The sequence below is a fragment of the Otolemur garnettii genome, unplaced genomic scaffold (genome assembly GCF_000181295.1).
Source record: "Otolemur garnettii isolate 467f Iridium unplaced genomic scaffold, OtoGar3 scaffold00025, whole genome shotgun sequence".
Lineage (NCBI taxonomy): Eukaryota > Metazoa > Chordata > Mammalia > Primates > Galagidae > Otolemur > Otolemur garnettii.
The window spans coordinates 16,500,148-16,520,465 of record NW_003852420.1 but is presented as its reverse complement, the minus strand read 5'-3'; the positions used below and the strand labels follow the sequence as shown (position 1 = coordinate 16,520,465).

Genomic DNA, 20,318 nt, shown 5'->3' with positions numbered 1-20,318 from the left:
TTTATGCAATGTTATTAACGAAACAACAGACCTTACTAGAATTTTGCATTTTTCTACTAAGGCAGTTGTTTTGTGCCAGGATACCCTGTTCCTGCCCCCACATTGCATTTCATCATTGCATTTCCTTCGTCTCCTCTAGTCTGAGACACTTGCTCAGTCTTGTCTTATCATTCATGACTTTGGAGTCATTATTGTCAAATGCACCTCACTTTAGATTATCATACGTTTTCTTGTGATTGAGCTGAATTTATGCATTTTTGGCAAATATGCATATTGTGTCCTCAGTGTACCATACTGAAGGGTTTGTGATGTCACCATGTTTTACCAGTGGTGATGTTCGCTTGATGACTAGGTGAAGTTGCTGTCTGCCAAGTTTCTCCACTGTGAAGTTTTTATCTTTTCTTTTGTAGTTAGTATTTTAGGGAAGATACTTGAAGATTATGCAAATCTGTTTCTCCTCAAATTTTTATCCACTAATTTTAGCATTCATTAGTAGATCTTGTCTACAATAATTACCCAATGGTGATTCTCTGCTTCCCATCTTCTTTCTACATTTATTAATTGGAATTCTAACATGAGAAAGAGCAGTCATCCCTTCTCCCTAGTTTATTTATTAAGTTACTTATTTTCACTGGTATGGTTTCATAAATGTGAATTTTGTTCTGTAGGTTAAAACCCATTACTATGGCCGCCTAATTTTTGACAAGGGTGCCAAGATCATTCAAGGAGAAAAGAATAGTCTCCTCAACAAATAGGTCTTGAAATAGAAAAATAAGAAAACTAGTTGGGTGCTGTGGCAGGTGCCTGTAGTCCCAGTTACTTGGGAGGCTAAGGCAAGAGAATCACTTGAGCCCAGGAGTTTGAGGTGGTTGTGAGCTGTAATGCCACAGCACTCTAGCCTGGCAACAGAGTGAGACTCTGTCTCAAAAAACAAACAAAAAAATCATTCTCAGACAATTAGATAACCAGATGCAAAAGAATGAAGTTGGATTTCTACCTCACTCTACATATAAAAATTAATGCAAAATGGATGAGCAACTGAAACATAAGAGCTAAAGCTATTTGAGGAAAAAACATAGGGGTAAATGACAGTACTTTCTTAAGATTTGATACCAATAGTGTGAGCAACAAAAATGAAAAAGGTGGGTAAATTGGACTGAAAATTAAAAACTTTTGTATTTCAGACGATATCAGCAAGAAAATGAGAAGATACACCACGGAATAGGAGAAAATATTGGCAAATAATGCATTTGATAAGGGATAATATCCAGAATGTATAAAGAACTTTTAAACTCCACAATAAAAAGAAAACACACCCTTTATGAAAATTGTGAGGTTGGTCACAGTGGCTCATGCCTGTAATCCTAGCACTTTGGGAACACAAGGTGAGAGGAATGCGAGAGGCCAGGAGTTCAAGATCAGCTTGAAAAACAGCAAGATGCTGAATTGGGCCAGGTGTGATCTCACCTGTATTGCTAGCACTCTGGGAGGCTGAAGCGGGAGGATGGTTTGAGGTCAGGAGTTTTGAGACCAGCCTGAGCAAGAACAAGACCCCATCTCTACTAAAAATAGAAAAATTAGCTGGGCATGATGGTACTTGCCGATAGTCCTAGCTACTTGGGAGTCTAAGGCAGGAGGATTGCTTGAGTCAAGGAATGGAGGTTGCTGTGAGCTAGGCTAAAGCCATGGCACTCTATCCTGGGTGACAGAATGAGACTCAGCCTCAAAACAACAACAACAAAAAGATGAGATGCTAAATTTTGTAATTGAATATGGTTAAATATAGGTTCTGTGAATTTCACCTCAAAAAATATGTATCTGCTACAGACATTACTTTGTTGTTTAAACTTTTCCGGCTTTTACTATTAGAAGCTCATTTAGGTTGCTTCCTGTGTTCTTTTGATAAGCTCCCATGTATTTTTGAGCATTTTCTTTCTTTCTAGTACCACAAAATGTTCTAGGCTCATCTTGGATTTTCCCTGCCCTACCTCTGAAGTCAACTACTTCTCCAAAGGCACTTGCTTTATTTCATTGCAAAATATTTGAAAATCAAGATCTGAGTGTCATAACGCAGAGGAGTGTATGTGCTAAAAAAAAAAAAAAAGAAAGAAAAGAAAAGGTCTGAGTGTCAGGTGTATTTATTGTTCTAGAGAATCATTACTTGTAGGCTCCCTGAGCAGACAGAACTATGAAATACTGTATATATACTTCCCGCACACTAACACACATCTGTATTTCTTTATCTTCCTATCTACTTATACAGATACCTCTGATTTTAGTCCCTTTTTTTTTTTTTGAGACAGAGTCTCATTACGTTGCCCTCGGTAGAGTATTGTGGCATCGTATACAGCAACCTCCAACTCCTGGACTTAAGTCTCTCTTGCCTCAGCCTCCCAAGTAGCTGGGACTACAGGCACCTGCCATAATGCCCTGCTATTTTTTTGTTGCAATTGTCATTGTTGTTTAGCTGGCCCCAGCCAGGCTCGAACCTGTGAGTCTTGGTGTATGTGGCCAGTGCCCTACCCACTGAGCTATAGGTGCCATCTAGCAAAGAAAATTTTAGAAAAGAAATACATTATTGGCTCAGCGTCTGTAGCTCAGTGGCTTAGGGTGCCAGCCACTTACACCAGAGGTGGCAGGTTCAAATCCAACCCTGGCCTGTCAAACAACAATGACAACTGCAACCAAACAATAGCTGGATGTTGTGGCGAGTGCCTGTAGTCCCAGCTCCTTGGGAGGCTGAGGCAAGAGAATCACTTAAGCCCAAGAGTTTGAGGTTGCTGTGAGCTGTGTTGCCACAGTACTCTACTGAGAACGACATAGTGAGACTCTGCCTCAAAAAAGAAATACATTTAGTGACTTGCTTATAACATTTATAGATAGTGGTTTTTGTCTTCAGCTTTATAGCATCCTGTTATGTTGCTGGTTTTCAAGTTACTTAGGTTCTTTTCTTCTCCCATGTGGCCTTTCAGTGTGGTTATGCCAATAGTGTATAATATAGTTAGGTTCACTTGGTAGTGTTTGTATTCATTTTGGATTATCCCCAGATCTTGGTTGATTTTGTTTGTTTTGGGGAGTATATGAAGGGCATGTGAAATACTACTGTGTTTCTAAGAGTCAGCTATACTACAGAAAGACATATTCAGAGGAGTATTCCTCTGTCCTCATACCTGTTCTCTTCTTCTCTTCTTTCTCATCCTTTCCCTCTTTCCCTAGGTAACTGCAGTTACCTGTCAGTGTCTATGGGAATTGGTGCCAGAATCTCACAGATACTAAAATCAAAGAAAGTTCAAGTTCTTGATATAAAATGGAGTAGTATTTGCATATAACCTATGTCTATCTTCCTGCATGCTTGATGAAGTTATCTCTAAATTACTTTAATACCTAAAAGAATGTGGATATTTTGTGAATAATTGTTAGATTGCATCGTTCAAGGCATAATGATAAGATAAAGGTCTGTGTATGTTCAGTATAGATGCAGTTTTTTTCCTGAATATTTTCCATCCACGGTTGGTTGAATCTGTGGATGTGGAACCCGTGGATAGAGGGCCAACAGTATTGTCTTTAGTGTCTTTCTTTCTGTTTTAGAGATAGTCTCACTTTATCGCCCTCTGTAGAGTGCTGTGGTATCACGGCTCACAGGAACCTCCAACTCCTGGGCTTAGGTGATTCTCTTGCCTCAGCCTCCTGAGCAGCTGGGACTACAGGTGCCCACTAGAATGCCCCGCTATTTTTTTGTTGTAGTTTGGCCAGGACCGGGTTTGAACCTGCCACCCTTGGTATATGGGGCCGGTGCTCTACCTACTGAGCCACAGGCACTGCCCTTCTCTTTAGTTTCTGGCTTATTCTTTCTGTATTCTTTTTATACCAATGAACAGACATACCCTCTTTTGTCTTATTACTTCCTGGAAATTACTTTATCCATACATAAAGTGCTTCCTCACTCTTTTTCACAGCTGCATAGTACTTCATTGTTTGGACTTACTGTACTAGTCAAACTCTCTGCTATGTGTGAGAATTTAGATTGTTTCCAATATTTTGCAATTATAAATAATGCTTTAATGAGTACCCCTATATACGTGTATTTTTTTTTTTTTTGAGATAGTCTCATGCTGTTGTCCTGGGTAGAGTGCCATGGCATTATCATACCTCACAGCAACCTCAGACTCTTGGGCTCAAGCCATCCTCTTGCCTCAGTTTTTTTATCCTTAATAGAGACGGGCTATTACTCTTGCTCAGGCTGGTCTCCAGCTCCTGAGCTCACCAATCCACCTGTCTTTGCCTCCCAGAGTGCTGGTATTATAGGCGTGAGCCACCACAACTGGCCTGTATTTTCATATTGTTGGAAATATATCTTCATGGTAGATGTCTAGAAGTGGAATTACTCGGTCCAAATGTAATTGTGTATGTGTAGTTTTATTGAGTCTTGTCAAATTTCCCTCTAGAAGGATTATGCAAAATTTCTATTCTTAATAGTAATATAAGAGTGCTTGTTTTCCCATAATATTGCTAACAATGTTGTTATCACATTTTAAGTTTCTGCCAGTCTCATCGTGAGAAATGTATCTTAGTATTTTTTTAATTTGCACTTCTCTAAATATGAGAGAAGTAGCTCACTGCGACTTCAAACTTCTGGGCTCAAGTGATCCTCTTGCCTCAGCCTCCCTGATAGCTACAGGTACCCACTACTAAGACTGGCACATTTTTTATTTTTTAACTTTTTGTGGAGATGAAATCTCACCATTGCCCAGGCTGGTGTTTATGTTGTTTTTCTAACAGTTTTTATTTTTCATCAAGATATAATTTACATACCATACAATTTACCTGTTTGAGGTGAAGGATTCAGGGCAGGCATGGTACCTTATACCTGTAATCCTAGCACTCTGGGATGTGAGGCAGAAGGATCACTTGAGGTTAAGAGTTAAAACTAGCCTGAGTAACAGCAAGACCCCATCTCTACCCAAAATAGGAAAAAAATATGCCAATGTGGTGGCACTACCCTGTATTCCTAGCTACTCAGGAAAGTGTGGCAAGAGGATTACTTGAGTCAAGAAATTTGAGGTTGCATTGAGCTATGATGATGCCATTTCACTCTTCCTGGGGCAATGGAGTGAGACTCCATCTCAAAAATAGATAAATAAAAAATAAAGTGAGCAGTGATTTTTAGGATTATTCACAGAGTTATACAGCCATCACTACAATCAATATTTTCTTTTCTTTTTTTTAAGACAGAGTCTTTTTTTTTTTTTTTTTTTTTTGTTGAGACAGTCTCAAGCTTTCCCCCTGGGTAGAGTGCCGTGGCATTACAGCTCACAGCAACCTCCAACTCCTTGGCTCAAGCGAGTCTCTTGCCTCCGCCTCCCAAGTAGCTGGGACCACAGGCGCCCGCCACAACGCCCGGCTATTTTTTGGTTGCAGCCGTCATTGTTGTTTGGCGGGTCCGGGTTGGGGATTCGAACCCGCCACCTTAGGTGTACATGGCTGGCGCCTTAGCCGGTTGAGCTATAGGCGCTGAGCCTTAAGACAGAGTCTTAACTGTGTTGCCCTCAGTAGAGTACCATGGCATCACAGCTCACAGCAACCTCAAACTTTTGGGTTTAAGCGATTCTCTTGCCTCAGTCTCCCAAGTAGCTGAGACTACAGGCACCCGCTAAAATGCCTGGCTATTTTTGTTGTTGTCGTTGTCATTGTTGTTCAGCCTGCCTTGGTATATGTGGCCAGCGCCCTAACCACTGAGCTATGGGTGCCGAGTCAAGTATTTTCATATTACATAGATTATTTGTCACTATTCTATTAATAGTTAACCTCACATTCTTGAAATTTAGCCATGTTGTCACATATAATTACAGCTTATTTATTTAACCTGATAAATAGTATACCAATATGCCACAATTTATTTAATTTTTCCTTTATTAAAGGATTTTTTTCTTGATAGTCCAATTAGGGGTACAAAGAATATTTGTATTTTGCGCAGCATGTCTCTGGGATACATAACTAGAAGTGGTTTTACTAGGTCTAAGGTCAGAGGATGCACAGTCACGCTTTTTTTTTTTTTAACACTTAAACATACTTCTTCTTTACATACCAAAGCAAAATTGTAACTTGTACATCATGGCAGGGGTTGGCAGGAGGAATCTTTAAATTTAAGCTGATAACTGCTCTCTATTGATGACATTGCTAAGTGTATCATTTTGCCTTCTCTCCTAGCGGCAGTATATACCCATGAAAATGACGAGCAAAGCCTTCTGGATCTTCTCTTGGGAGTATGCCCTGATGTATGTAGGAAGCCTAGTGGTAATCGTTTGCCTCTCCTTCTTCCTTCTCAGCTCCTGGGATTTCATCCCTGCAGTCTATGGCTTCATGTAAGTAATAACCTCATTTGAAAACTCTAGAAACTGTGGGAAAAAAGGAACCCTCCTTATATTGGTGATGGTAATGTAAATTAGTGTAGTTGTTTTGGGAAACTTGATAAAGCTTCCTCAAAAAACTAAAATTAGAATGACCGTATGATCCAGTAATCCCATTTCTGCATGTTTACCCAAAAGATGTGAAATCAGCATGTTGAAGATGTATCTGCACTCTCGTGTTTATCAGGGCACTATTCACACTAGCCAAGTTAAGGAGTCAGCCTAAGTGTCTATCAACAGATGAATGGATAAAGAAAATTTGGCACATACATGCAATGGAACGCTATTCAGCCACAGAAAGGAAATTCTGACATTTGTAACAACATGGATAGAATCGGAGATAGAATTGTGCTAAGTGGAAGTATCCAGGCAAAGAAAGACCAATACTACATGGGTTCTCACTTATATGTGGAATCTAAAACAATTGAACTCACAGAAGCTGAGAGTGGAAGGGTGGTTACAGCTGCTAGGGTCTGAGAGAATGGGAAGATAGTCAAGGGGCATGAAATCTCAGTTCTACAGGAGGAATGTGATTTTTAAAATTTTTTTGAATTCTCTTGCACAGCATGGTAAATATGGTGAATAATGAGTATTGCATATTTCAAAATTGCTAAGTGAGTAAATCTTTTTTTGTTGTTGTTGAGACAGAGTCTCACTATGTCACCCTCAGTAGAGTGCTGTGGTGTCACAGCTCATAGCAACCTCCAACTCTTGGGCTTAAGCGATTCTCTTGCCTCAGCCTCCCAAGAGGTGTACTGGGGGCACAGGCACCTGCCACAGCACCTGACTATTTTTTGGTTGTAGTTGTCATTGTTGTTTGGTGGGCCTGGGCTGGTTTCGAACCTTCCAGCTCTGGTGTATGTGGCTGGCACCATAGCCCCTGAGCTACAGGCGCTGAGCCAGTGAGTAAATCTTAAATGTTTCTATCACAAAGAATGTTAAGTATTTGAGGTAATGGAAATGTTAACTAATTTATTTAATTATTCCACATTGTATTCATAAATCGTAACATCATTTTGTACCCCATACATTTATATAATTAGAAGCTCTCACTTTAAAAAAAAAACCAGAAGGCTGGGCACGGTAGCTCATGCCTGTAATCCCAGGACTTTGGGAGGCTGATATGAGTAGATTGATTGAGCTCAGGAGTTTGAGACCAGCCCAAGCAAGAGTGAGACCCTATCTCTTCTAAAAGAGAAAAAAGAGGCCGGGCATGGTGGCTCATGCCTGTAGTCATAGTGCTGTGGGAGGCCAAGGGAGATAGATTGCCTGAGCTCAGAGGTTTGAGACCATCCTGAGCTGGAGTGAGCTAGAATGAGACCCTGTCTCTACCAAAAAAAAAGCCAGGTGTTGTGGCGGGTGCCTGTAATCCCAGCTACTTGAGAGGCAAAGGGCAAGAGAATCAGTAAAGGAAGAAAAGGAAAAAAAAAAATTAAAAAAAAAAAAACAGCTTCAAACTAAGGTGAGTGAAAGCTAGTTGAAATTGAAAGTGGCTCGGCGCCTGTAGCTCAACCGGCTAAGGCACCAGCCACATACACCTAAGGTGGCAGGTTCGAATCCCCAGCCCGGGCCCGCCAAACAACAATGACGCTGCAACCAAAAAATAGCCGAGTGTTGTGGCGGGCGCCTGTGGTCCCAGCTACTTGGGAGGCTGAGGCAGGAGAGTCACTTGAGCCCAGGAGTTGGAGGTTGCTGTGAGCTGTAATGCCACGGCACTCTACCCAGGGGGACAGCTTGAGGCTCTGTCTCGACAAAAAAAAAAAAAGAAAAGAAATTGAAAGCAAAATTAAAAAAAAAAATAGAAAAAAAAATTAACTGAGTTTTGTGGGGGTCACCTGTAGTCCCAGCTACCAAGGAAGCTGAGACATGAAGCTAGCTTGAGCCCATGAGTTTGAGGTTGCTGTGAGCTATGATGATGCTAGGGCATTCTACCCAGGGTGACTGAATGAGACTCTCGCAAAAAATAAAATAAAATATAGCCAGGTGCTGTGGCTTACTCCTATAATCTTAACAACCTGGGAGGCTGAGGCGGGTGGATTGCTTGAGCCCAGGAGTTCAAGTCCAGCCTGAGCAAGAAGGAGACCCCCATCTCTACTAAAAATAGAAAAACTAGCTGGGCATTGTGACGGGCACCTGTAGTCCCAGCTACGCAGGAGGCTAAGGCAAGAGGATCGGATCGTTCAAGCCCCCCAAGAGTTTGAGGTTGTTACGCCTGTAATCCTAGCACTCTGGGAGGCTAAGTTGGGTGGATTGCCTGGGCTCAGGAGTTTGAAATCAGCTTAAGCAAGAGTGAGACCCTGTCTCTAAAAATAGCTGGGTGTTGTGGCAGGTGCCTGTAGTCTCAGCTACTTGGGAAGCTGAGGCAAGAGAATTGCTTGAGCCCAGCAGTTTGAGGTTGGTGTAAGCTATGATGCCGTGGCACTCTACCAAGGGCAGCAAAGTGAGACTTTCTCTGGAAAAATAAAAAAAAAAAGAGAGAGTTTGAGGTTGCTACGAGCTATGCCATCAGGGCACTCTACCCAGGGCAACAGAGTGAGACTCTGTCTCAAGAAAAGTAAATAGGGCAGTGCTTGTGGTAGGGTGCTGGCCCCATATACCAAGGGTGGCAGGTTCAAACCTGGACCCAGCCAAACTGGAGCAAAAAAAAAAAAAATAGCCAGTTGTTGTGGTGGGCGCCTGCAGTCCCAGCTACTTGGGAGGCTGAGGCAAGAGAATTGCCTAAGCCCAGGAGTTAGAGGTTGTTGTGAGCTGTGATGCCATGGCACTCTACCGAGGGCAATAAAATGAGACCTGTCTCTACAAAAAAAGAAAGAAAGAAAGAAAGAAAGAAAAGTAGTAGTCCCTAAGCTTGAAGGTGCATTAGAGTCATATGCAAGCAAGACTTGTTGAAATACTGGGCTCACCCCTGAGGTTCTGATTAAGTCGTTATGGGGCAGAGACTAGGAATTTGCGTTTCTCAAGTTTTCAGGTGATGCCAATGCGGTTGGTCCTAGTGGTCCAGGGAACACATTTTGAGAACCTCTGGTCTGCCATACACCTTTGATCTGGTGGGATTAGAGCACTCTCTAGGGACATCCAAAGCAACTGCCAACCTCCATCTGGGAGGTTTAGGTTCATTTCCAAACAGTAATAGATATACTACTCTATTGTAAGAGGGTCTCTCACAGTTTTTGTTTTTGTTTTTTGAGACAGCTATGAGCTATGAGCTAGGGAGTTATGTTGCCCTCAGTAGTGCAATGGCATCACAGCTCACAGCAACCTCAAACTCTTGGGCTTAAATGATTCTCTTGCCTCAGCCTCCCAAGGAGCTGGGACTACAGGTGTCCACTACATCGCCTGGTTATTTTTTGACTGTAGTTGTCATTGTTTGGCAGGCCTGGGCTGGGTTTGAACCTGCCAGCTCTGATGTATGTGGCTGGTGCCCTAGCTACTGAGATACAAGTAGATACAAGTGCAAAGCCTGATAGTTTTAACATAAAGCCACCTACCACCTGTCAAACCTTCAGAGAAAATCCACATGGGTTTGAATGCTACAAGCTTGTCCAAGTGTATATTCATGAATTTTGCAAACATTTCCCAGTGCACCCTGTGTCCCAGGCTCTGAGGGGTTGGTTGCTGTCCAAACCTGGAGTGGCTCATAGCTCAGCAGGTGGTAGACGCTTAAACCTGTCCAGGTGGAAGGGAGATCAGGAGTGGCAGCACTCCTATCTGGGATTCTGGGCTGCTTATTTGTGTTAAATCCTGGCTGAGCATAACGACGACTTGGTAACTTTCAGCTCTTCATGCTCTGCCTTGGATAGGAGTTTGGATGCCTGGTAAAGAACTTTTCCTGGCTTTCTGATGGGCCACAGATTGTATTCTTTACCTTATGTCACAGAAAAGGAAATGTAGGTGCAGCATGAGGCAAAGACTTAGCCCAAGTGGAAGCCTCTGTCAGAGAAATCTGACTGTGAGCTATTGCCTTTCTTTCTTTTTCCATGCCCCATTTACTGTCTTTTTTAAATTGTGAATTGAGATCAGTTTCCATTTTGTATTTTTTTTTTTTTTTTGAGACAGAGTCTCATTCTGTTGCCCAGGTTAGAGTGCTGTGGCATCAGCCTAGCTCACAGCAACCTCAAACTCTGAGCTCAAGGGATTCTCCCACCTTGGCCTCCCAGAGTGCTAGGATTATAGACATGAGCCTCTGCAGCCAGACTTGTATTTTTTAAAAATCAAAAATACAGTGTAGGCTCTGCACCCATAGCACAGTGGTTACAGTGCACCAAGGCTGGCAGGTTCAACTCCAGCCCGGCCATCTAGATAATTGCAACAAAAAATAGCCAGGTGTTGTGGTGGGTGCCTGGAGTCCCAGCTACTTGGTGCCTGTAGTCCCAGCTACTTGGGAGGCTGAGGCAAGAGAATTGTTTAAGCCTAAGAGTTTGAAGTTGTTGTGAGCTGTGACACTGGGGTACTCTACTGAGGGTGACGTAGTGAGACTCTGTCTCAAAATATACACACACACACACACATATACACACACACATATATATATGTATATTTACATAAAATGTAAACTTTTAGAAGAGCCAGAATCGCAGCCAGTCTTTGTCTGATTTAACCAAACAAAAAGTTTTCCAGTTGGCTCGGCGCCTGTGGCTCAATCAGCTAAGGCGCCAGCCACTTACACCTAAGGTGGCGGGTTCGAATCCCCAGCCCGGGCCTGCCAAACAACAATGATGGCTGCAACCAAAAAATGGCCGGGCATTGTGGCGGGGGCCTGTCGTCCCAGCTACTTGGGAGGCTGAGGCAGGAGACTCGCTTGAGCCCAGGAGTTGGAGGTTGCTGTGAGCTGTGAGGCCACGGCACTCTACCCAGGGGAATAGCTTGAGGCTCCGTCTCAAAAAAAAAAAGTTTTCCAGTTAAACCCTAATTTCTCAAATGAGGTCTGGGACCCTGGGGATCCTAGCCAAAACATGCTGATGGTTCCTCAATCTCCTAGAAGTCTCACTGCTTTCTCAGGCCTCAGTCTTCTGGCTCCTGCTATGGGGTGTGGTGTGGAGCAAGAATGGGGAGGAGCAGGATCTTTGAGCTTGTTTCTCTAAGGCAGGTCTCTGGAATGCCCAAAATGTAATAGATACTGTGTATTTAAAACTCATTCTTCCCTTAATCTCCTGAGTTTAAACTGTCGTGGGTAGTAAAAGAGAGACTAGTCTCTTGATTTCTAGGATTAATCCCTGCCTTGTTTCAGATTTGTTTGGCTTAGCTAATGTTTATTATGGAGTATTGTTCTCTGTGTCTCTGCCCCTTGTTTTTGTTAGAAACCTATATCCAGGGAACCTGGAGAGCCCTTCCCATCCTGGTCTCTGTGGGATGGGAAGTTGCCCAGAAGTGACCAAAGTCTTCAGGAGAAATCAAGGTCAAAGCAGACCATTTCTAATGTTGTGCTCTTTTTTCTCTCCCTTTGTTTTCTTAATTCCAGACTTTCTGTTCCAGATCTCACTCCCAACATTGGTCTTTTCTGGTACTTCTTTGCAGAGATGTTTGAGCACTTCAGCCTCTTCTTTGTGTGCGTGTTTCAGATCAACGTCTTCTTCTACACCATCCCCTTAGCCATAAAGCTAAAGTAAGTGGTCGGACCTGCTGCTGCATTGTTCCCAGAGGCACCCAGGGACCCCATGTCCCTTGTAGCCTTGGGTGCCCTTCAGATGGGGACACCTGCTGTTAGGTTTGTGTCATCTTGCCCTTAGCTTCTAAGGGTGCCAGTGGCCATAGCCAGCAATAGAGTCACAGATGTATACAGGGTGTAGGGAGGGTGCTTTGCAGCCCCAGCATCCCCTGGCTTCACTTGGAGGTGCTTAAACCCTCATTGCTGCTGAGCCCACTCACTGTTTTGGACAAGAACAGGGGTTGTGGTGGAGGGTGAGTGTCTGTGGGAAAAGTCGATCTGGTTGAATATCTTCCATTAGCAGCCCAGTGACAGTTCATCCAAGGGGACTTGGGAGCTGGCCACCTGCAGCTCTGTTTAATCTTTTGATCAGTTCCCTCGAAGCATTTGCTTGTGGAGTTCTCTTCTGCAGTGTGAGAGAGCTAGCACACGTTGAGTCTGCTCCATCCCAGGCATCTTTCTAGGCTCTCTGAAATGTCATCATAACTAACTCAGCAACTCATGACGGTAGGCACTGTATTTTTATCCTCACTTCCATCAGATAGTTGAGGAAGTGGAATGGTTTGCTCAAAGCTTGTAAACAGTGCAGCTGGGACTCAGAGCCAGGTTTCTCTCCAGAGTCTATGCTATCCCCCTGCACCACTCCAAGCTCCTGAGAGAGAGCTTGTAGTGGCCTCTGGAAATGGTTTTATCATTTTAGCTTTAGAGAAGGGAAAACAGGCACAGACAGGTACAGATATGCCTGGATGGTCTAGGGAACCTGGTAGAGCACTGGATTTAGATTTTAAGAGCTTGAGTTCTTTGCTCTGTTCTGCCATTCTCCATGGCCTGTGCACGGATGCCCATGGTTCCCATTCTGTAAAACCTCAGTGATGTATCCCATGACACAGCTTTGGCCTGGCATGACAGAAAACCTTCCATCCATGGCCTGGCAGGGCCCAGAACTCTGGCAGCTCTCCAGTTGTGTGTGTCCGCCTTCTCTGCCCGTGTTCTGGTGAGGCCCAGCCATTGAGCTGAGAGGAAGAGGGAGCCCAGGGCACCTTTCCTTACTGTCCAGCCAGCTCCCCCTCAGCTCTTACTGTCTGCATGTGGAGGCCACACCTCACTTCTGGGTAGACAGTACTACCACTATTGTGTGGTCTCCCACTCCCTCAGGCCAGAGCCTTGTGGCTGTGGGGACAGAAAGTATGACGGTACCTGCTTCCCCCCACTGTTCTTTGTCCTCCTGGACAGGGGGCTACACCTAAACTCTTACTGCAAAAGTTCCCTGCAGTTTTTGCCTCCAGTGCCAGCTTTGTGGGGACACCACCCTTTGAGCCATCTCTCCTGTGCAGTGTTGCAGAAGGCTCTGGTCCATGTTTTTTGTCACTGCATTGTCTCTGAACTTTTTTTTTTTTTTTGAGACAGAGCCTCAAGCTGTCCCCCTGGGTAGAGTGCCGTGGCATTACAGCTCACAGCAACCTCCAACTCCTGGGCTCAAGCGAGTCTCCTGCCTCCGCCTCCCAAGTAGCTGGGACCACAGGCGCCCGCCACAACGCCCGGCTATTTTTTGGTTGCAGCCGTCATTGTTGTTTTTGGCGGGTCCGGGCTGGGGATTCGAACCCGCCACCTTAGGTGTACGTGGCTGGCGCCTTAGCCGGTTGAGCTATAGGCGCCGAGCCTGTCTCTGAACTTTTAATGGAAATGTTGCAGCTGGGCTGGATGTGGTGGCTCATGCCTGTAATCCAGCACTCTGGGAGGCTGAGGTGGGTGGATTGCCTGAGATCATGAGTTCGAGACCAGCCTGAGCAAGAGCAAGACCCCCGTCTCTAAAAATAGGAGGGTGTTGTGGCAGGTGCCTGTAGTCCCAGCTACTCAGGAGGCTGAGGCAAGAGAATCAGTTGAGCCCAAGAATTTGAGGTTGCTCTGAGCTGTGACTCAATGGCACTCTAGTGAGGGCATCAAAGTGAGGTTCTATCTTTAAAAATATATATATTGCGTTGTTATCAGATACCTAAAAAACCCAAAGCCAGTGTGATTGGATTGTCACACTGAGCTGGGTAGACACTCCTTGGAGGCTACAGGATTCTGTGACTTTGCCAAGCTGAGATTCTGAGGCATTTGCTGTGTAGCAGTGTTTGAGGTGTGTACGTATTTGTCACCACATCTCAAATTTGTACTCATTGAGTCACTCTGACCTCTGACCTCCAAGACAAGACTGTCATTAACCTCTGAGGAAAACCTTCGTGAGCTGGGGTCCATGTCCTTTGCAAAAGTAAGGCACGCGCATGTTGTTTAGAGGTAGGTGAGGAGAGGTTAGGCCCAGCCTCTTCCTGTTTGCTTTCCTTTAGCACTTGGTCACCTCTGGGAGGGGTGCTGGAGGTGAGCTCTGTCCCCCACCCTCCCTTGACCAGAGTAGAGAAGGGAGTTAAGCACTCAGGAGAACACTGTAGGTGGTGGTCAGAGCTGTGGAGACAGACAGCTCCCTTACTTCTAACTTACTTCGTCAATTCACTTAACTTCTCTAAAGCCCAGTTTCCTCATCTGTGAAGCACGGGTGACAGGATCACCTGCCTTAAGGGTGGCTGAGGCATGGTCAGGACCACAAGAGATGATGCAAGAAAAGGGCCTTGCACAGAACTTAGCATGGAGTGAGGGTTCAGGACATGGTAGCCATCGTTCTCACTTACTAGTTCATAATAATAGTTTAAACTGCCATTAGTTTATGTTGCAAGAACTCCTGTCCCAGCCGTCAAGCACTGACAAGCTGTGTGCAGCTCTCTGTTCCCTTTCTGGAAAGGAGCTCCTCACACCGAGGGTCTGCAGAGCCCACTGATCATATTGTCAAAGAAGAAGGTATCAGGAAGGAGGCACTTCCTACCCTGGGCAGTTTACAGAGGCCCTCTGGCAAGGGAGGCTTCCTGGTTACCCTGACAAGCAGTCATTTAAGCCCAGTAATAAAGAATGCTGACTTCATTTGTTTTCTTCCTCAGTTGCTCCTAGGGGAAGGCCCAGAGCTGGGAGAGGCAGGGGGGGGCCACTGATGGGAACCGCCTGTGTGGCCTGCTTTTCTAGTGTTTGCTGGGCCCTCCTCACCACCTCTGGGTATTCCCTGCAGTTTTCTGCTGTACTGCTGGGGCCTGGGCCCTGCCTTGTAGCTACTAGAGCAAATCCCTGCCTGAAGTCCCCTGGGGAGTAGTTTTGGTTCAAAAGATGGGGTCAAAAGTCTCTGGGGTAGGCCTGGTCTCTGGCTGATCTCTCTCCATCTGTCTGTCTTCTCCTGCCCTGCCCCAGGGAGCACCCCGTCTTCTTCATGTTCATCCAGATTGCCATCATCTCCATCTTTAAGTCCTACCCGACGGTGGGGGACGTGGCCCTCTACATGGCCTTCTTTCCTGTATGGAACCATCTCTACAGATGTGAGTACTCCTGCCTCTACCTACCTGCTCCTGGTAGATTCCTGTCAGCCTGGCCCCTGGGTGAAGGAGCCAGGGAAAAAGGAATTGATAGGCATGTACTGAACATCTGAGGAGCAGCAGCACTAAGAGAGAAGCAGAGGCATGAGGCATAATACCTGCTCTGGGTGCTATAGACTAATGGTGATAAATACAACTGTCACTGGCTCAGCGCCTGTAGCATAGTGGTTACAGTCCCGGCCACATGCACCGAGGCTAGCAGATTCAAGCCCAGCCCAGGCCAACTAAACAACAATGACAACTGCAACAAAAAACAGCCAGGCATTGTGGCAGGTGCCTGTAGTCCCAGCTACTTGGGAGGCTGAGGCAAGAGAATCACTTAAGCCCAAAAGTTTCAGGTTGCTGTGAGCTGTGACACCACAGCACTCTACCCAGGGTGACATAGTGAGACTCTGTCTCAAAAAAAAAAAGAAAGAAAGAAAAGAAAACTGTCATTTACTGAACACTTACTATGTACTTGGCCTTGTGGTTCCAAGAATGTTGCATCCATTGATTAGTTCATTTTGTCTGCATTCCAGCCTTTGAGGTAAGTATACCCATTTTGCAGATGAGAAGTCTGAGGTACAGAAAGGTAGAGCTGCTTCTTCCAGGTTATGTGACTGGTAAGTGGAAGGCCTGGGATTAGAGGCCTATCCAACAGGACTTTATGTGATGATAGAAATGTCCTGTATCTGCACAGTTCAATACAGTAGTCACTGAGTGACTAAGAACCTAACGTTTAAATTTAAATTCATTTTAATCCTAGCACTCTGGGAGGCCCAGACAGGTAGATTGCTTGAGCCCATGAGTTCGAGACCAGCCTGAGCAACAATGAGAACCCCATTTAAAAAAAAATAGCTCGGTGTTTTGGTGGGCACCTGTAGTCCCAGCTACTTGGAGGCTGAGGCAAAAGCCCAAGAGTTTGAGGTTCCTGTGAGCTATGACACCAAGGCATTCTACCAAGGATGACAAAATGAGACTCTGCCTTAAAAAAAAATTCATTTAAATTTAAGAAACCACATGTAGCTAAGCAAACTCTATACATTGGGCTTTGAATCATTCCCCAGTGTTGCACTCAGAAATTTCTGGAAGACCAATGAGCATGAGACTTCTTGCCCACTGTGATGACTCCTTTAAGCTCTAACCATCTCCTCGGAAGATGGTTTACTGGTGACCTATCTGTGCTGCCTAGGCTCCCAGCACTTCCCCTGGTGGGGCTCATAGCTCTCTGGAGTGGTTCCTTTCGGTGTTTGAGGACTCCCTTAGGGTAGACGTTATTTATACCTCACATCCCCAGTACTCAGGAATGACCCTGACACAATCATTTGTGGATTGAGTGTTTTAAGTCTCAGCCACTGTTTGTGGAGTAGGTTTTTAAACTCCCCTATAAAGAGACAGTATCAGTGGCTCAGCACCACCTGACTCTCATAAGGCTTGGAAGGGAGCTCAGTTGAACTTTCCTTGCCTGCTGTGGGTATATATAAAGGTGTCACAAATGAATTCAAGGAATGCACCAGTCAGAGGAAGTGAGTCTTTGTTGTTGTTTTGGAACCCTGGGTGTCAACCAGGAAGTGAAACTGACCAGCTGCTGGCAAGAAACCTACTTGTAAGAGCTGGCCTCTGAGTGAAGGTAAACAGCTGTGTGGGCCACAGGGCCAGGGCTGCTCCTGCAGGTGATAGCCTGGTGGGACAGTGACCAGACTTGCCTGACTGGGAGGAGGAATTGGCGTCTTCTGCATGTGACCTACTCAGTGCACAGACAGGAGTTACCCAGCCCAGCAGGCTCAGACTCTGCTTGGGGCCCTGAGGCAGAGTTGCTAGTGACAAGTCACGAGGCCACCAAAACATGAAGGTATGCCCTACACAGGGTGGGTCTTGGGGATGTAGAATGGTTTTCTCTTTTTTCTTTTTGTTTTTTGAGATAAAGTCTCATTCTGTCACCTAGGCTAATGTGCCAGGGCTTCAGCCTAGCTTAACAGCAAACTCAAACTCCTGGGTTCAAGTGATCCTCCTGCCTCAGCCTCCTGGGTAGATGGAACTATAGGCACCTGCCACCATGCCCAGCTAATTTTTTCTTTTTAGTGGAGATAGGGTCTCACTCTTACTCAGGCTGGTCTTGAACTCCTGAGCTCAAGTAATCCTCCCACCTCAGCCTCCCAGAGTGCTGAGATTACAGATGCGAGCCACTGTGCCCAGTCTAGAATGTTTTTTTTTCCTTGGCTGTCCCTCAGTGACTTATCTTTCACCCCATGCTTCTGAACAGTCTGGAAATAGACTGACTTGAGGCTGAAACCTGGTATTCTCATTACTACCTACGTGTCTCAGGGACATTCTTTAACCTTTCTGTGCCTTTGATTTTTTTCATCTTAGTTGATAATAAGGAGAGTATCTTTCTTGGGTGAGAAGTTTGAGAAGAAATATATATAAATCCCATTGCAGGTAATAGCATCAGTAATAACTATGCAGGGGGTCACCTGCATAGTTTCATGATCAAAGCTTCAGGCTTGGTAGTCTGAGTTATTAGAATAAACATATTTTTCAAAACTTGAAATAAGCTCTTTTGTGCCCTCTGGGGCAATGAGGCACAGAGAAGGATGTAACTTCCAGAAGCCCGGATGATCCTGTAGCTGCTGTTGCTGGCTGCTTAGGCAAGCAGTTTACAGGTGCAGCTCGTCTGAAGCTCTTCCTTACTCCTGCAGCAGGGAATACTCATGCTTGGGAGTTTGGGGCATGACAAATGTGAGTCATTGTGCTCAGCGAGAAGCATCTTCAGGCCTGGTCCTTGGGACCCATGACTGGGTGAAAAGACTTTTGTGAAGTCTTTAAGCCCAGGCTGAATATATTTAATGTGGTTAGGAAGTCAGGTTAGACACTAGCTGCCATTGGTAACATGCCTGCTCCCACATTCACCTCTCTGTTTTCCCGAACTGGTCAGTGGAGAGGAGGAGAAAAGGAACATGGCTCCTCCCTGAGTGTAGGCCCCAGATGCTGGACTCTCTGGAGCTTGGGGCCAAGATGAGTCATACTGGAGCACAATTGTGGTGTTAGGGAACAGCCTGCTGGCAGGCCCGGTGCCAGTCTGCCGTGGTACGGCAGACACAGCCACTTACCACAGGGCTGTGTGTGTGTGTATTAACTGTCATGTAGAGACAAAAGAATAGTGATAAAATACATATAAGTTATAAAGGTTAATGATATAGTAAATTCCCATGTACCTTACACATAGTTTAAGAAAGGTGACATCACCATGACCTTTGAAATCTCCAAATCCCCTCTGTGTGCCTCTGGATGGGACTGGGTTTTTCAAGCCATATTTATTTCTGAATGTATGAGGCCCAGAGGGAAAGTGACTTGCCTAAAGAGTTCCAATTTGCCAGTAGTGGTACCAGAGATTGGGGAACCTGATTCCATCTGACCTACAATGCTGGTGAAGGGTGAACCTGTTCTTTTAGTTAAGCTCTGGTCACCTCTGATATCTCTGACGCCTCCTGGTGCCTGGAACAAGCTGTCCTGTGCCCTGGGTCCCCGGCCCCATCTGCTCTGGCATATAGCTTTATTCCTCTGGCCTGTCAGCCAACAAAAGTGAATAGCAGCTCCCCTTTCCTGCAAAGATCACCACAGGCCAGAAGCCAACTGGATGCTGGCTAAGCACATGAGAATGTATTTTTGCTGCCCTTCGTGATAGCACCCAGGCACTGCAAGCGAGTCTTTCTTGTCTCTTGGTCTCCTTCCTGTCACCCAGTCTGAAATCCCTATCTCTAGCTAGAGGCACAGATTAGAGAGCCACCTGGGCTGTCAGGCCACAAGCATTTTATTTTAGGAATAGTCTGTATTCTTTTCAGCAAAATAACTTTACTGGGGGATCAGAAAGACTCACTGAGAAATGTAAATAGTGGTGTTGGAGTAGAGCAGAGGTTCTCAACCTGTGGGTCATGACCCACAGGAACTGTATTAAAGGGTCTCGGCATTAGGAAGGTTGAGAACCACTGGCGTAAAGAAATGGTAAAAAGATCTGTTCCCCAGGGCGGCGCCTGTTGCTCAAAGGAGTAGGGTGCGAGCCCCATATGCCAGAGGCGGCGGGTTCAAACCCAGCCCTGACCTAAAAACTAAAAAAAAAAAAAAAAAAGATTTGTTCTCCTTTCTTGAGACTATAACTTTTCTTTTTCTTTTTGTAGAGACAGAGTCTCACTCTGTAACCCTCAGTAGAGTGCCATGGCATGAAACAGCTCACAGCAACTTCCAACTTCTGGGCTCAGGCACTGTCTTGCCTCAGCCTTCCAAGTAGCTGGGACCACGGGAGCCCACCACAATACTTGGTCATTTTTTTGTTGCAGTTTGGCTGGGGCCAGGCCTGAACCTGCCACCCTCAGTATATGGGACCGGTGCTCTACCCACTAAGCCGGAGGCTGTAACATTTTTAAATAATAATTCTTAGCTGGTTGTGGTGGTCCTACCTGTAATCCTAGCACTTTAGGAAGCCCAAGGTAGGAGGATTGCTTGAGGCCAGCAATTTGGACCAGCCTGGCAATATAGGGAGACCCTGTCTCTACAAAATATGTTTTTTTAGAAATTAAGTGGGTGATGGTGGGCGCCTATAGACCCAGCTGCTCAGGAGGCTGAGGCAGGAGGATCACGTGAGCCCAGGAGTTTGAGGTTGCTGTAAGCTACCATGACACCATTGCACTACAGTCTGGGCAACAGAGCCAAGACTCCATTACAAAATAAAACAAAAGGCTCGGCGCCTATAGCTCAATGGGCTAAGGCGCCAGCCACGTACACCTAAGGTGGCGGGTTCAAATCCCCAGCCTGGACCCGCCAAACAACAATGATGGC

At 45.3% G+C, this 20,318-nt stretch overlaps 1 protein-coding gene across 1 annotated transcript in view; it reads left to right on the top strand.

The window, feature by feature from the left end:
• The window catches only part of PIGU (phosphatidylinositol glycan anchor biosynthesis class U), a 108,566-nt gene that overhangs the window by 68,157 nt on the left and 20,091 nt on the right, over positions 1–20,318 (top strand). The window contains exons 8-10 of the mRNA XM_003788112.2: positions 6,208–6,362; positions 11,866–12,009; positions 15,325–15,449. Coding sequence (XP_003788160.1) covers positions 6,208–6,362; positions 11,866–12,009; positions 15,325–15,449 — 424 coding nt within the window. The remainder of the gene's footprint in view (positions 1–6,207; positions 6,363–11,865; positions 12,010–15,324; positions 15,450–20,318) is intronic.